The sequence below is a fragment of the Equus przewalskii genome, chromosome 21, assembly GCF_037783145.1.
Source record: "Equus przewalskii isolate Varuska chromosome 21, EquPr2, whole genome shotgun sequence".
NCBI lineage: Eukaryota > Metazoa > Chordata > Mammalia > Perissodactyla > Equidae > Equus > Equus przewalskii.
In genome coordinates, this window is record NC_091851.1 from 10865878 (window position 1) to 10882018 (window position 16141).

A 16141-nucleotide genomic window follows, 5' to 3' on the forward strand; every position below is an offset into this window, starting at 1 on the left:
GTCAGGCTCTGCCACTCACTCAGCCTGAGCAAGGGCTCAGCTACAAGATTAAAGTCCTCTTATGGAATATGAGAGAACTGAGCAGATTACGTGGAGATAAAGTCAGCACCTCTTTCACCAATGCGAGACACTTTAAAGGTTGGTGCAGGGACATTTGGCAGATTTGAACAATTTGAGCAAAGGCAGAGTGAGTTGGAGCAAAAACCCTGATCCTGTGTGTTGGGAAGAGTTAGGAAGAGAGTAGAGGAAGAGGTAAGGTTAAGAATATGGACTTGGTGATCAGGCAGGACTGGCTTCAAGCAGCTCTGCCATTTACAGAGTGTTATGACCTTGAACAAGTTAGCTAACTTTGTTTGGCTTCTTTCTCCTCATCTGAAATGGATATAATGTGCCTAACTCCCATGGTAAAATGATTGGCACAGAGGCACAAGGCGTGTGCTCAGGAAAGGGTGGCCAGTATAGTACCTAGTCTTTGACTCTTGGTCCCGTGTCTTCGGATGGGGAAATCTACCCTCTTGGCCACTGAGCTACAAAGATGGAGAGGCCTGGGAGACTAATCATGGCAGATGCTTGAACTGGGGCTCAGGAGAAAGCTCAGCTCTTCCGGGTTTCTCCCTCACCCTTCCCAAGTGCAGCCACTAGAGGGCCTTGGGCATCCCTGTTGGCCATGATTGGCTTGCTCAGATGTGGCCCCCCAGAGGCCCAGTGGATTACTAGAAGAAGGGCTCTCTTTCCAGGGAGAGGCAAAAGAGCAAGCATCCCATGAGAGGTGTTTGAGAGCAGCTGCTGAGGGGTCCTATTTACAGGTGCTGCAGGTGAGGTGCAGGCAGCTGGCTCTGCTGTGAGCAAAGTTGGCCCTTGAGCACACGGTTCACCTTCCATGAGGAACTTCTCTAGGGTTACCCTGGGGCTGGCTTGGGGCCCTGTGAGCTAAGGGTCTCCCTGTCTCATTGGATACCCTGGGCAGAGGGGTCTGGATTTCTGAGGATAATTCATTGGCTCCCTAGAGCTTTGGGATTGAAAATTAGCTCATCCTGATAGAGGCAGATTATAGTTCAGCAAACTTCCAAATATGTGGCACTGTCCTGATGATATATGGGAGACTAGGGGGTATTCTTAGTAGGCAAAGAACCCAAGTGCCCTCCCCTGCTCCCAATTCACTCCATTTTCCAACTATCAGTTCATTAGGTGAATGAGGTCTCATATGAAAAGGCAAATAGTGCATTGAAAACATTGCTCCTATCAGTCATTCTTACTGTAGTAGGAAACAGCTCTGTTCCCTTTAGTCTTCCATGCTAAATCCTTAAGAAAAACACCTTAGACATGGCTTCATAACTTGCCACTCTTGTCCCTCTGCTCATCACTCTAAACATCTTAGTTTTCAGAAAACACCAAGCTCTATCCTAATTCTATGCCTTTGTCCATACGGTTTTCTTACTCCAAATGCATCCCTTCCTCCATTAGACCCAACAGGTACTTCCCTAATCCTGCCTCTATTTTCCCATGGTACTTACGCTTACCCTTAATAGAACATTTATCAGGGGGTGTTATTGCTGTACGTTTTTGTCTCTTTTCATCCCTCAATTGAGCTTCTCATGTACTTCATCTCCAGCTCTGCTTGAATTCCTGTCCTGACAGGGAACTCATCACTTCAAAGGCAATACATTCCATTGCAACCAACTCTCTTTGCAAAAATAGTTTTCCCATTATTAGAAACCAAGTCTGTTTCCCTGATATATGGACCTACTGATTCTCTCCCTATCAGTTGCCTAAAATTCCTTCAGATGTGAGTAAGGCTTCTCACTCCATAATTAGAAATATCTCTTAAATACAAATATCCTGAGAGTAGGCAATACATGGATAGAAAACTCATTCTAAAGAATAAATGACTGATAAGAGCTTTTCCATATGAACAAGATTTTATTAAGAGAGCCTAAGGGTGGGGTCAAGAACACCAAAGACACCAGGAATATAAGGACACCAAAAATTTGATATAGTAGAAAAAGCCCAGGGCTAGGAAAAGAAAGATCGATCCAATGTAATTTATTTTTTCTGAGCTTTGGTTTCCTCATCTGGAAAAGAAATAAATTCCATGATGAGTAGTTCTACTTATTACCGTAATTGCAGAATTTTGTCTAGAAGTGGTCCTGCTCAGCTGGGCTGTCTTAAGCCCTGCTGTGGCTTGGCTTTCTCAGCTCTTTCTTAGCTCTGGGTGGGCAAAAAGTCATACATGTGTCAATGAGCTTTAGACTCCTGGGGGCTGGGTTGATGTTCTTGGTGCCAAAGATGCTATGACTTACACCACCCACCATGACATCAATCAATGAGTCTTTTATTTGAACCTTCCTCTTCCCTGCCCCAAAGCCCTGCTTTACCAGGGCTATTTATGGCATTTGAATCATAAATACTTTCAGGTAACACATTTACTGCAGGTAACACATTTTATTGTGGTTTTATTATATAGTCTCTTTTCCTGGAGTTTTGCAAGTAAAGATTGCATAAGAACCAACTCTTTATTTGTCCTAAGTTCCACCCTACAGAACCAGGTCATATTACAATTGCTTGATGCACAAGACTCAATGACTCAATAAATACTTTACAAAAATAATGTAGTTTTTTTCCTTTCTTAAAACATAAAAAATTAGGATTTCCTAGACTTGAGTTCCCCTCCCCTTTTTATATTTATTTACTGGGAATATATTGGTGGAGAAAAATCATTAAGATGGTATTAAAATAAAACAGATGAAATGAGTTCCACGTTCTTTCCCCATTTGTTTGGCCTTTTTCTTTGGAAAAGTGCTACTCCTTGTTTTTACGTCTGACCTTCCTGCAGCCTTCTGAACCTACTAAGACAACAGCAGGGATTCTGCCGTTCTGAAGGCTTTTAGTGGAATCATAGCATTATGCTAATAGTGGCTTTTTATTTTAAAGCCTATGTAAAACCAGGCCTCAAATTTGCCCCTTAGGTACCCATTTGCCCCCCACCCCCTACCCAGTCGGAGGCAAGGGCATTTTGGAAGCAGAGACTTTAACAGGGCATCTTATGACTGAATAACATTTGGTTTAAGGTGGGTGTTTTCTTGTTCTGATACATTTCCATCGAGTTACTTATCTTTAAAGTCATTAAAAATTCCCTTTCTCTTCCAGCTCCCTAAGCCCCCTTCTGAACTCTCACAAAAGCAATTAAATAGTTTCATGACAACTCCAGAGAAAAGCTTATATGTAAGTCACATTCATATTAAATAAGTTATATATAAAAACTGCTTATAATGTTTACAACTTCGGTCTCTTTCCCCTGTTTCCTCTCGGAAACATTGGATCTGGGATGGGAACTGAATCCCACCGCTACGACTTCCAGGTTCTTCTTCTGGCTTCTTTGTCCTCATCCTCCTGCCGACATCACCCCTAGGAGGGGTTCCAAGGAGGTCTGTGGTCATTGTAGATGGCAGTTATCCGAGCCTGGCGCACACCCCTAGTGTAATTTATGAAAAATACTCATGTGATATATACAAATATACATGTATGCAGATAAGAGGGACTCTGCTCCAGGCAGCAGATCAGTGCAGTGCATTTGTGTCACAAACACCAGAGTGGCGTCTCTTTAATACTCCCTGGCCTCCTGGAACTGCTTGATGTAATCTTCATCCGAGGGGCTCTCCGTGCATTTCTGTCCGTTGTTGGGAGGCCGGGCCTCGTTATACCTGCTCCAGTCGCCCTTGCAGATAATCCAGGGCAGGACGTCCACTTTGTAGTGGAGCTCCGCGGAGAACTCAGTGCTGATGAGGTTAGGCGTCCCTGCCCCTTTGCCCCTGGTGATGAGCTGCATGTTGTCGCCATAGCAACAGTGCTGGGCAGCCAGGGTAGTGCTCTCCAGGGACAGCATGGAGCGGATGCAGTACCGGGCCGTGGGCTTGTAGATCTCCAGCTTCTCCTTGGGCCCACTGGCATCCTTCCAGCGGAAGTCCTTGCGCTTGATGCGGTCAAAGATGTCGGCTGTGCTGTAGGCCACCTCGGTGGGGTAGGAGCAGGGGCAGCTGGGCAGGTCATTGATCACCTTGTGCATGTACTTCTTTAAGAACTCACTTTTGCAGCTCATCCATCGCTCACAGCTGTCTGTGTCTGAAAAAGGCCACAGAAAAACCCTCTCACTACATGGAAAACCCGCCATAGGGTGACATCGAAGTCAACCCCTGCAGCCCCTGGAATCACCAGGCCATGGATGAACATGCTCACCTCCCTTGAACTTGGAAACTTCTTTGCTCACAACTCTCTCCACGCCCCTCAACTCCTCAATTTATACTATGAAAAATTTTCAGACACATAGAAAAGTAGAGAGAGTATACTTGTACAATGACTGCCCATATGCCATCCATCACCTAGATTTAACCATCATTACATTTGCCTCATTAAAATTTTTTCTTGGTAAATATATGGTATTATCCTTAAATTTTAGTAGGCATCTACAGAAGAAAAGGAAGATAATTAAACCATATTGTCTATGGTTTTCTAGATAACCATCATCACCCACAACAAAATTAATAATTCAGAGGGCCATTTTGAATCTTCTCTCTAAATCCTAAGTGGTGAGTGGTAGAAAACGCATCAAAGGGATCTTTGTAGGACTAAGTTTTATTTCTGCCACTCACTGACTGGTTTAAACTAGGGCTAGTGGCCTAACCTGTTAATCTTGGGCACGAGAGAGTAACAATCACTGTATGCAAATCTATATGATAAGACGCCTCTAGAAGGAAGGGGCTGGTGGTCCCTGCTTTTAGGGAACTTAACATTTAGGCCAGAAGCCACTGATCTGTAGGCTTCTAGCCAGAACTGGCCCCCAGAGGTGTGTTTGGCCTTTACAGTATTAAAAAAATACTGCATTAATTGACAGCGTTTAAGAACTAGGTGATTCCACTTACTGATGTAGATTCCTGGTTTCCACCATGTTTATGCTGGCGCTGCATTGCCCCTGGGAACAACTGGCCCTGTGAACAGGCCAATAGGGATGACTTCTTGGTCAGGGAGGGAGATCTCCAGTTCACCACAGTCCCTGCCTGATCCCTTCACTGATGGGTGTTCGCTCTTGGTCTCTTAGTCAGCCAGGTCCGGGACCTCTGGTTTAGTGAATATCTTAGTTTATGTTTTCCCAGACCCTGAGACAAAGATTCCAGTGCAAATTGCTGTTTTCCCAGACCCTGAGACAAAGATTGCAGTGCAAATTGTTGTTTGGGAGGTGATTCTGGGAAACACCAGCAGCGGAGCAGAGAGGTGGTTCCGAGAGGAGAGGGCAGCAATACAGGGTGTGGATCAAACAAGTAACCACTGCAATGGACTGCAGCTTAATCCCACTGGGACCTAGGAAATCGCACAGAGAGCATTTCAGTTATCCCATGCAGGGACAGGGTCAAACTTTACCCAAGCCCTGTGAGCCTGGGAAACAGCCAGGGTTAAGAATTCTCCACCCCTAAACCCTTTGTGCATACTGGAAAACCACTGACTGCAGAACCATCCTTCCGCATGCCCTCACGGATGCCCTCTTGTCTGCCTCTGACAAAGCCAGACATAGATGCTCCAAATTCCCTTTCTTTGCCTCATAAATGATTAGCTAAACCGCCTGTCCCCACTGATGGACTGGAACAAAATGCATCCTAACTAAACTTTAATCTTTTCTCCTTCCTTCAAGCCCCTGAACTTTGGCCCAACCTCAGCCTGAGGCAGCACACAGCCTCTCCTTAAGGGTCCCTCCCAGAAAAATGTTCTCAGGGTAGAACATTCTCTGATCTCCTATCTGATCTCGCCACCCTTTCATCCCTCTGGCTTCTGTCTAGCCTTATGTACCGCTCTATAAAAGAAAACCCTTGAGATGCTTCAGGCCTGTAGTCACAGCGTTCTCTCTGTAGTCCCTTTCCCCCTTGCAATAGTCCTTTGGATAAAGTCTTTGAATAGAGATTTGTTTTTTGTTTATCTGGGTATTATCCACCAGATGCCATCATCACTGATAGGGGGCTGCTCCTGGACTTCCAGCCCACCATGCATTAAGGGGCTGGTGAGCTCTGGGGGCCAGAGAAAGCTCTCAGGCAAAGAACCACAGAGGCTGGCAGCTGGAGGTCAGGCTGGGGTGGAGGAACATGATGTGGGCAGAGTAGGTTCCCCACAGCTTCTGCCTGGTTAGCTGCAGGGGGTAAGACGAGGCATATCTAAGGAAGCTATCCACAGTGGGATGTGAGGGTGCATTAAGGAGGGCAAAGGCAAAAAGCCCCACAGGTCTTCAAAAATGCAACGTTGTTTCTATCAGTACAAGTCAGGGGGTGCTTCAAGGACCGTGTGACATTGTGCTGGTCCTAAGGCTCAGCAGAGCTGCATGGCGGCCACAGGTGTTCTGCTCAGAGCTCCTACAAGAAAACCTGCTGTGGGCACTTTGCTTAGTGGTGGCCTCAAGCTGTAGCAGCTTGGATCTGCCATGGTGTTCACATCAAGGCCATGCTGCCCCTGGCCTGCTCTCAGCTGATGACTGAGCACGGTGGGGTACTGCCCAACAAGGGACTCCTCCAACAGGCAGCCTCTGCTGTGGGGGCCCCATTGGCATGGCTGAGACTTTCTCAGAGCTGCACTCAGGCTCTGCCTTCCTAGGCCTCCTTCCTTCTTTCCTCTCTCCCTTTGCAGGGGTCAGCCCTGCACCTTGGTCTGACAGGTCTCCCTGCATACTCTGGCTGCCTTTCCCTTTATCCTTCCCAGGTGTTTCCCCAATACATCTCTTGAATATCCAAACCCATCTTAGTATCTGCTTCTCAGAGGCCCCGAAGTGACATAGACTATCATAGCAGAGATGGAGGAAGGCGAGTGGAGGGCATTCCAAGTTAGCGTTAATTGTGCAAACTAAGGTTGAGAAGTCTGGTGGGGTTGTCTAGGGTTGGGGAACGTGTTCAGTTTCACCTGAGCAGAGGATACAGGGAAGGAAGATTGTGGTGTCTGATCATGGAGGTCTTCAACACAGTTTAAGCTTGTTCAGAGGGCACTAGGGACCCACTGAAGATTTTTGAGGGATAGTGAACTAATAACTGAGCTCTATGATAAGAAAATGCAATCAGTGCTGATATCAATTGTAAGAGTCCAGGTGAGATACTCTGGGAGGGCACAGCAGATGAGATCAAGAGTAGTCAGAGAGTTAGAGCTGCCAGGCCTCGGTGAGCTTGGGGACAAAGGGACAAAGACATCAGGAGTGACTCCAACTCCGACCCAGGTGCCTGGAAGGCTAGGGGGTGTCATGAGTGGAAATCAAGTGGTCAGGATATGGGGCAGCCTGGGGGAGGGCTCAGGTTTCTCTTCAGGGAAAGGAGGAAGAGAGAGACGGGGCATCTCTCAGGAGCTCAGAAAGGCCAGGCCTGAGATGAAACATGAGGGTTCTTGTGCACGACTGCATGGGATCGAATCTCAACTCAACCATTCAGTAGCTCTGTGACCTTGAGCAACGTATTCTACCTCACTGTGCTTCAGTTTTCTCATCTCTAAATTGATGATGAAAATAGCATTTGTCTCACGAAGTGCGACGAGGATTAAACTAGCAGGAACGCAGAGAGCACGCAGAACAGGGGCCAGGGTGTCGCCAGTGGGGATATGCTGAGGCTCCTCTCAGCTGAGAGTTCTATGATTCCACCCCTCGAGCCTCTGCCTGAGCAGTAGCTGAGAGAATGGAGGTTCCATCCTGGGACATGTGTGTCTGCAAAGGCGGTGGGGGTCTCCATCAGAGGGCAGGGTCTTCAGAAAGAAAATTCAGTGAGGCCCCCAAAAATGGCTTTGTATTTTCCCTCCAGGGTGGAAGGACATCATAACTCATGTACCTATGAGACATCCATTGACTTATTTTTCTCTCTCAAACTTATATAGATGTTCAGCGTGATGGACATGTTCTAAACACTTTACAAATATTAACTCATTTAATTATACAATAACTCTATAAGGTAGGCACTATTACCTCATATCACTTTACAGATCAGAAAACTGAGGCAGATTAGGTTAAGAAATTGAACTTGTCCAAGTCAAGCTTTTCTCATCTCTTCTGGGCATCTTCTGTTCGCTCTTCCCTCTCCTCATTGCATGTTTTTCCTTACTATAAAGGTTGTCCTGTGTGGACTATGTTGATGGGCTCCTTGAGCCCTGACTTCTAGTTGGGTTGAGCCAAGGGGAGGACCTGGCCAGAGACCAGAGGGAGGGAGGATCGTGAGGTCTGGGTATTTGTCCCCTTGGCTCCTTCCTCGGTTTTGCAGGTTAGCTATATCCTTCTGAGAGGCAGGAGTGCTGTCAGGTACCCTCTCCACACAGCTGCCCTTTGGGTTCTGGTAACCACTCCTTCCCCTGGTCCCTTCAGGCCAATGGGTGGTAAGGGCTCGGCACTATTGCCAGCCCTGGGGTGCTGTACAATCCTTTCTTAGTTTCCATCCACCCTGCTCATACCTTTGCAGACAGACCCTCATCTAATGTTCCTCAATTACTGGATTTGAGCATGTCATGTTTGCTCCTGCCTGGAAGCTGAGAGATATACCGTTTCTACTCATCCCTGTGTGTCCTTGGCCGCACACCAGTGTGGTTTTGTGCAACCGGACCCATCCTCGGCAAAAGGGCAAGCAGCTGCCTGTCTGTGAGCTGTGATACGTGAGGCCTGAGAAGCTCTCTGCCCCAAAAGACTGCTTTTTCTGTTCTCCCATTTTATGCTAAAGTCCTGCTGTTTGTCTTTAATCTTTTTTTAAATTTTAGGATCAAATGCATTGTTTGCAGAAGGCTCCTGCTAAAGGCAGTTTGATTGTGTGTGTGAGGGACTGAGGTAGAAGCCCTGGGTGACACAGAATTTCCCAACTGCCCCCAGTTTGGCTGAGGAGGCAGAGCAGAAGTGAAGAGGCTAAGAAAGAATTTTGGGGTGGCTAAAAGAAATGGGGCGGAAGGAGTTTTACCTTTCAGCAATAGAGAATTACATCCAGAAGCACATGAAGCTATTTTTAAAAAGCAAGCTCTCAACTAGCACCTGAGTAGTCACTTTTGATTTTGTTTGGTCCATGTGTATTGCATTTGCTTTAGCACTTTCCAGCAGATGAGTAGCAGCATATACCAAAGGTTCATAAAAAATGTGGTGGAGGGAGGCAGGCGTAATATTGAAAGTTCTCTTTTTCCCTCCCTCCCTCTCTTTGCTGCAGAACTGAGCTCACCATTTCTTGACTTCATGGGGACACTCAATGAGGGCAGTGAGAGGAGATTCCACGCAGCTTGAGGCCCTACTGCATACTGATCTCATGCTAAGGGAAGAGTGGTCCCTGCCTACTTGTTGTGGACACGGTGTAGCTGGCAGGGCGGACACAGAGGGCCCTTCAGCCCAGTCTGGTGCAGGCACAGGACTGCTCTCTCCTGCCTGGATATATTCAGTGAGCAAGAAACATGCTGAGGGAATTGGACCCCGTAAGAGGAAAGCGAAACATTCAAATAGATCCAAGGATGGCATTGCAAAGGCAAAAGGAATCTCCAAAACACTAAATCAATATTTGGATAAAAAAGAAAAAAAATCTTCTTACCAACTTCAAACAGTTTGGTGGCATTGAACTCCTCACTTCCCGCGAGCAGACTCACTTCGGTGGCAGCTGTCCTGAAGGTGTCTTCGATTCCTAAGCACAGACAAGAGCTCATTTTTCCCTAGTTATATGGAAAAAGTTACCCCGACCCCCCTCAAATAAAAAAACAAATACACCTGAACACAGCCTTTTTTGTATTCATTCCTACTCATGGGCAGAACCTTGCCAACAGAGGAAATAGTAAAAAGCAGGTAGTAGGGCATAAAATAAATTAAAACCCCAGATACCATTTGCAGCATGAAATCAGATACAAATGTGCCTGAATGAGTCCTCAGGAACTCATTCACTGGGCCCAGGAATGGGGTTTTGGACTGTCAGGGACACAAGTCTGTCTGGTGGTGTCTGGGTGATAAACCAAACTAGAGGTAGCACAGTGTAGTGGTTAATCCCTTGTCTCGTGGTCAATACCAGTCTTAAGGACTGACTGACTGGTTCAAATCATTACTAGCTGTGTGACCTTGGGCAAGTCACTTAACCTTTGTGTGCCTCAGTTTTCACCTTGGTGAAATGGGGAGAACTAAATGACCCACCTCCTAGAATTGAATGGATTCAATGAGGTATATGTAAGAAAGGTCCCTAGAGTAGTAAGCGGTAAGTGTTAGCTGATATTTTGCCCTTGAATATTTGTCTAACTCATTTTGAAGATGCAGCAGTCCATAGCTAAAGACTAGACACCTGATATCCTAGGACTTTTAGCACTGCTGCTGATGCTTCAAAAAGAATCAGCTGGGCTTGTCATTACTTGCTCTTAACTTGAACCCAGCTTGCTTCAAACTTCCTGGCTCCCACATCCTCCCCAAACCCCCACCCAGGCGTCCTTTACAAATAGGGATCCTGTGCGAGCTGAGGCAGTCAGAAGACGGGGGAAAGGTAGAACAGGGAGAATGGGGACTAGCTGTTGGAGAGTCTGCCCTGCTTGGCATGACTTGCTTGGCTCTGAGGGGATCTCTATGATTTGATGTGAGGCCCCTAAAACTTTTTTGCAGGATCTCCCTTGGGGACATACTTTTACAGTGTAATCACTGCCAGGCCAGGGAGACTGTTTTCAGTAAAGCTGAAAATTCAGCAAAATGAAATCCTTCACATTCTAGGGGATTCTTGAAAACCTGGAAAAGCCAGGAACAGAGAAGCAGAAAAGATGAAAAGAAGGCAATTTCAGATGAGAAGAAACCCTACAAGCTGGGCTGCTGGTCACACTGCTCCCAGTGGTGAGAGAAAATGAGAAGGAAGCATTCAAAATGGCAGCAGAGAAGAGCCTTCCCCTAGCAAAATATCTAAGTTTACCACCTTGGGTCTGGATGCCAGCTCTGCAAGAGAAAACAACAGCCCAGCCCGCAAGCCCTGACATTAAATGCTGCTGCATCCATGTGTGGCTGAGCCGGATATCCTTCCCCCTGGTGGAGGTGGAAGAGTCTGATGGGTAAAAACATGGCCTCTGGAATCAGACTGCCTGGATTCAAATCCAGATTGACCACCTGCTGCCTGTGTGACTCTAGGCACGTTAACCCCTGTGCTTTAGTTTCTATAGCTGCCAAATGAGTACGATAATAAATACCTACTTCATGAGGCTGTTATGAGGGTTAAACTAAATAATACACATAAAGACCTTAGAAATCAGCTCGGTATTTAAATATTCAAAAAACCCCTATTCTTCCTGGTCTTCATATCATCTTTTTCGTTTTTTTCTTCATCCTCTTTATCTTCATTGTATTCATATTTATCTTCATTTTCTTTTGCTTCATCTTCTTATCTCCATCATTCATTTTCTTCTTCAGATTCTCCTCTTTCGTCTTCATTTTCTTCCTAGCCTCTTACCCTTTCTTCTTCTCATATTATTATTATTTGTTGGTTTATTTCTACCCATCCAAATCCCATCCTCCCAGACTTCAGCTCAGCCTCATTATGATGAGCATGGGAGAGATCAGGAAAAGCATCTTGATGGTGGCTCCACTGTTTGAAACCCATCGGCATGGCTGACAGGGAGCCAGAATTGCCACTCTTTACATTTATTTTCTGCACACGCCCCTTTGCTAACATATATGTGCCTCATCTCATCCTTCTTCTCTCTCCGCAGAAACCCCCTTGCTCTTCCACTTTTTTTTTGTTCCAAATCTCAGCGTTATGGTTTGAGAACAGAGTTTCCAGGGGTAGGAAAACGTGTGAGCCATACAAAAACAGGCTGCAGCTTGAAAACACTGCTACGGACAGTCACAATTCTTTTTCTCCCCCAATATGGTCTCTCACCAAGTTTGCAATTAGTTTACTTTTCAAAACACTGACACTGCAGTTTAAAGCAATAATTAACAGCCGAGTTTGTCTCCATCTCCTCCCTTGGGGGCCTTCAGCACTTCCCTGGCATTACAGACGGGGCTAACTGCATGGTTTTGCTGTAGATGGCTGCCGAGCCTCTCATCCTGGCTTTCTTACCAGACCGTGAGTGTCTGTTTTCATGTGTCTCTTCAAGGCACAATAAGTCTCACATCAAAGGCCCCAGTTAAACAGAGCCCCTCCTTTAAATTAAGTAAGTACAGCGTGGCATTGTCTTCCAGGTCATGGCCACTGCAATTGTGCATAAGACTCAGGAAATCCATCTTTTCATCCATTAAGCTCGTTAACTGTCTCTTGTCTCAGTCTGGTCAGAATTCTTATTAGGAAGATGGTTGTCGTTTAAAAAGTCAATGTCTCTCAGTTTTCAAATATAAATTAAAAGCTTCCCCTTGAACTTGGAGCCACACTCCTGTGTAAACCCACCTGGGCAGTTTGGACGGTCGCACGTCCTAGACTCTGTCGCAGTGCATGCGTAGCCACAGGATCTGGTCCGTTTCTGGTTGCCGTTCCCACAGGTGACACTGCAAACAGACCAGAGACTCCAGTCGCCCTCACCATCTGTGGAATCTGGGAGGAAGCCAGGGAGATGGTCACCAACCTCACTCCAAAAGTCCCCAAATCACCCCCCACGCCATCAAGCAGCCTTCCAATTGTCCACTTCCATTGTTCTCATTGTTGGAAGGGACCAGGTACCAGCTGGAGCCAAAGGGTTACAGCTCCAGGGTTCATTTTAGGGCTTAGCTTTGTGAAGACAGGTCCTATGTCTGAAATTTTGGGCATTCTGGGCATTCAGCACATGGCGAGGACCTGACCCTAGAAGGTGCCCAGTAAGTGCTTATTGAGATCATACATTAGCAGAACATGGGAGCATGGAATAATATGGTAGGCAGTTTCCAAAGATGACCACCATCAGTTCCTTCCCTCCCTGTGCATTCATTCATTGAGGAGAGAGAGAGAGTCAATCTATTTCTTCTTCCCTAGAATCTGGGCTGACTTTGGCCTTAAGAGGCCTGGAAACTTCTGACTTTTGCTCTGGGGAATCCAGTCACTGTGAAAGAAACTGAGGCTAAACCTGTGAACTATGGGACACTACGTGGAGAGAGAGGAGCCCCAGGAAGGGCCACTAAGACATTACACATGTGAGTGAAGCCTTTTTCAACCTTCCAGCCCTTCTCTGTGCATAGCTGAATGCAGCAGATGCCATCAGGAGTAGAGGAATTGTCCAGTGGGGCCCAGCCTGAACTCCAGCCACAGAATCATGAGAAATAATAAACTTCTGTTGTTTTAAGCCACCAAGTTTTGGGATGGTTTGTTACGCAGCAGTAGATAACTGATACATGATGATAAAGCTAGAAATGGTCCTTTGAGGTCATTACTCAACATCTATCCAATGAATATTTCCTGAGCCTCCATTATATGCCAGGCACAATTCTAGGTATGTGGGATACATCATTAAATAAAACTATCAAAGATCCCTGCCCTGGAGGAACTAATATTTTAGTGAGAAGAGTCAGACAATAATCAATAAACACAAAAAATGAGTAAATTATGCAGTATATTAGAAGTTGATGAGTAGTATGGAAAAAGGAGAAGCAGACCAGGTTACGGGGGCCTGGGGGTGTGAGAGAGGATGGTATATTATCTAGACTAACTTTCTCTTTTTAAAAGTAAGGAAACTAAGTCCTGGAGCAGTTGGATGACTTATCCAAGGTCATAAAGCTAACAGAAAGGAAAGCTTGGGCTGTAGTGATAAGCCCTTCATCCCTAAAGATGACTCTTTCTGCAGCATCTCCATTCGGTAATAATTTCTTCTGGTTTGTCCAAATCTTCCTACAGCCTTGGGGCCCCAGCTGGTGCCAAGTGTGGAGCTACAGGCATGTGCCTTGCAGAGAAGGGGTCCTCTCCGTTCATAACAGGTCGTGGTGATTGTTATTACATAGGCCCAGCAAGAATGTAGTCCACACATGTTTCTACCTGAACTGCGGGCCCCGTGCCAGCCTCCCAGGCTGTTGTTTACATGGCGTTCACTCTGAACACTCTTCAGGCAAACACAGGGCCGTGAGGCTCCTCAGCCTATTAAGCAGACTCGGGGGATTCATGGTGTGTCTCCTTCCCTGACCCAGAGTGCAGCGTTTGCTCACACCTAGCCTGCCCCCAGGGCCCCATCCATCTCTCCCCCCTCCCAAAAAGGAATTTTTCTGAACTTTGATTTTCTTCTAAGAAATGGTTTTCCAACCACACGGCCAAGCAGATGTTTGAAACCCCTGCCTCATGTGAGGAAGTGGGGCCTGCTTCCCCTGCACCAGGCTTCTTCATTGCTCCCATCTCTTACTGGGCATCAACACAGTAGAACTGGAGAGACATGCTGCTTCCAGAAAGGGAGAAACTGCCGAGGGTGGAGCCACTGCCGCTTCCTCCAAGACCTCTGTGGTCTGGTATCTCATGGTCATCTCCCCAGGAAGACCAGGGATGTGCCTGGAACAGGCACACGACTCCACTCGCAGCAGCAGGGGTGTCCAGGTGCATGGGTGACCTGCACGTGACCACGTTCAACCACACGCTGCACGTGCCACAGAGGCTAGATTTTGTTAAAGGGAACAACAACAACAAGTCACAAGTACAGATTGTAATGTCTTTAGACAAAGGGGCAGTGGGTCAGTCAGAAAAAGCTTATTAAATCACATAGGTAGAGTTCATGTCACCTGAGTGGCAGGTACCGGCATAACACATAATCCAAGGATGCCAAGTGGTATCTTGTTGGCTCAGCATAAGCAATGGGGTCTCCACCATCTAGAAATCTCTGGCAACCTATCCTCCCTCTTGCAGTCATATGGAGAGCTAATTTTGGGAAATACCATCCCAGAACTTTGAGATGTTAGCATTAAACGCACCATGAGGCTTATACCGGAATCTCTGCATGAGGTATTTCTTATTTTGGTTTCTTGGACCTAAATTATTGAATGTTAATTGTGTCTAATGATGCAAAAAATGACTTCCATAATTCTTCTCCCCATATCCACTCCCGTGGTGGCTACCCTCTTCCGCTGACCCCAGCCTGCGCCCCATGACTTGCTTTGGCCCATGGGAAAATAGCAAATATCACATAAACAGAGGCTGGAAAAGTGCTTGTGCATTAGGGCTGCCCGCTTGCTGTAGGGAACCTTCCACCACCACGTGAAAGGCCCAGGCTAGGGTCCTGGAAGATGAGGGACCGGGGGGCGAGAGGCCCCGGCCATCTCAGCACCCCCAGCTGTCAGGCTGGGACCCCGTCAGTGTGAGTGAAACCATGCTAGACCATGCAGCCCCAGCCAAACCAGCCCAGAACAGAACAGTCTAGACAACCTGCAGACTTTTGAGAGAGAACATACTTGTTCTCTTAAGCCACTAAATTTTGGGGGTGGTTTCTTAAGCAGAAAAAGCTAACTGTTACAAATACACTGTAAAATTCTCCCTAAAATATGCTCTCTAGATACCTAGCAGATTCTGGAACCAGGAAGGACTTTTTATCCCAGTAAGTGGATGGTTCTTTGTCTTTACTTTCAATGCTCACAGAACCATTTATTTTCCAAACCTTTTTTTTTATGTTGGTTCCCCAAAGTTAGGCACGAGCATTTACATAGCCATGTGGCTGACCATTTCTGTTGGGCCAGCAGTGGAACGAAGAAACTTCGTGGGGAGGACAGTGTCCATCAGCTCATGGTCTGGAAGCTGCTATAGCACACCGCCCCAGACGAAGGTCCCAGCAAACACTCTCCTCCTGGAGATTTCCATTTGTCGAATGTGTTCACAGGACAGAAAGAGGATTTCTGACCATGGGACAAGGCTTTGAGGGCAGTATTCCTTTCTGTTAGACTAAAACAAGCCTGTTCTCCTTTGCTTACCTACAGGGAGCATAGCTCAGAGCAGAAAACAAATGTGAGCAGCAGTAACTGCAAAGACGACAACAAAGATGGTGAACAACAGCCCCTGTAAACATTTACATGGTGCTTTGACAGCCCCTATCTGTGACATCAAAGAGGTCAGTGAGGGAAGAAAACAATCCAGAGTGCAGTGGGCTGAGAGCTGGGTTTCAAGGATGTCATTTGAAATTTTAAAGTAGTCATTATATAGTTTCAGGGCACTAGAGTTCTGTGGGCCAGTTACAGTATTTGGGCAACTGAAATGACTTGGGTCTTGACTCAGCCCTTGGCAAGCCTCCACCA

General features: G+C 46.5%; 1 protein-coding gene across 2 annotated transcripts in view; it reads right to left on the bottom strand.

Moving 5' to 3' along the window:
• Nucleotides 1–1900: 1900 nt before the first annotated feature.
• Nucleotides 1901–16141, bottom strand: part of ISM1 (isthmin 1) — a 71740-nt gene continuing 57499 nt past the window's right edge. For both annotated transcript variants that reach the window (XM_070588810.1, XM_070588812.1), the window contains exons 4-6: nucleotides 12363–12506; nucleotides 9555–9644; nucleotides 1901–4119 (exon numbers count right to left, since the gene is read on the bottom strand). In XM_070588810.1, the coding sequence (XP_070444911.1) occupies nucleotides 3602–4119; nucleotides 9555–9644; nucleotides 12363–12506 (752 nt within the window). In that variant the 3' untranslated portion in view covers nucleotides 1901–3601. The remainder of the gene's footprint in view (nucleotides 4120–9554; nucleotides 9645–12362; nucleotides 12507–16141) is intronic.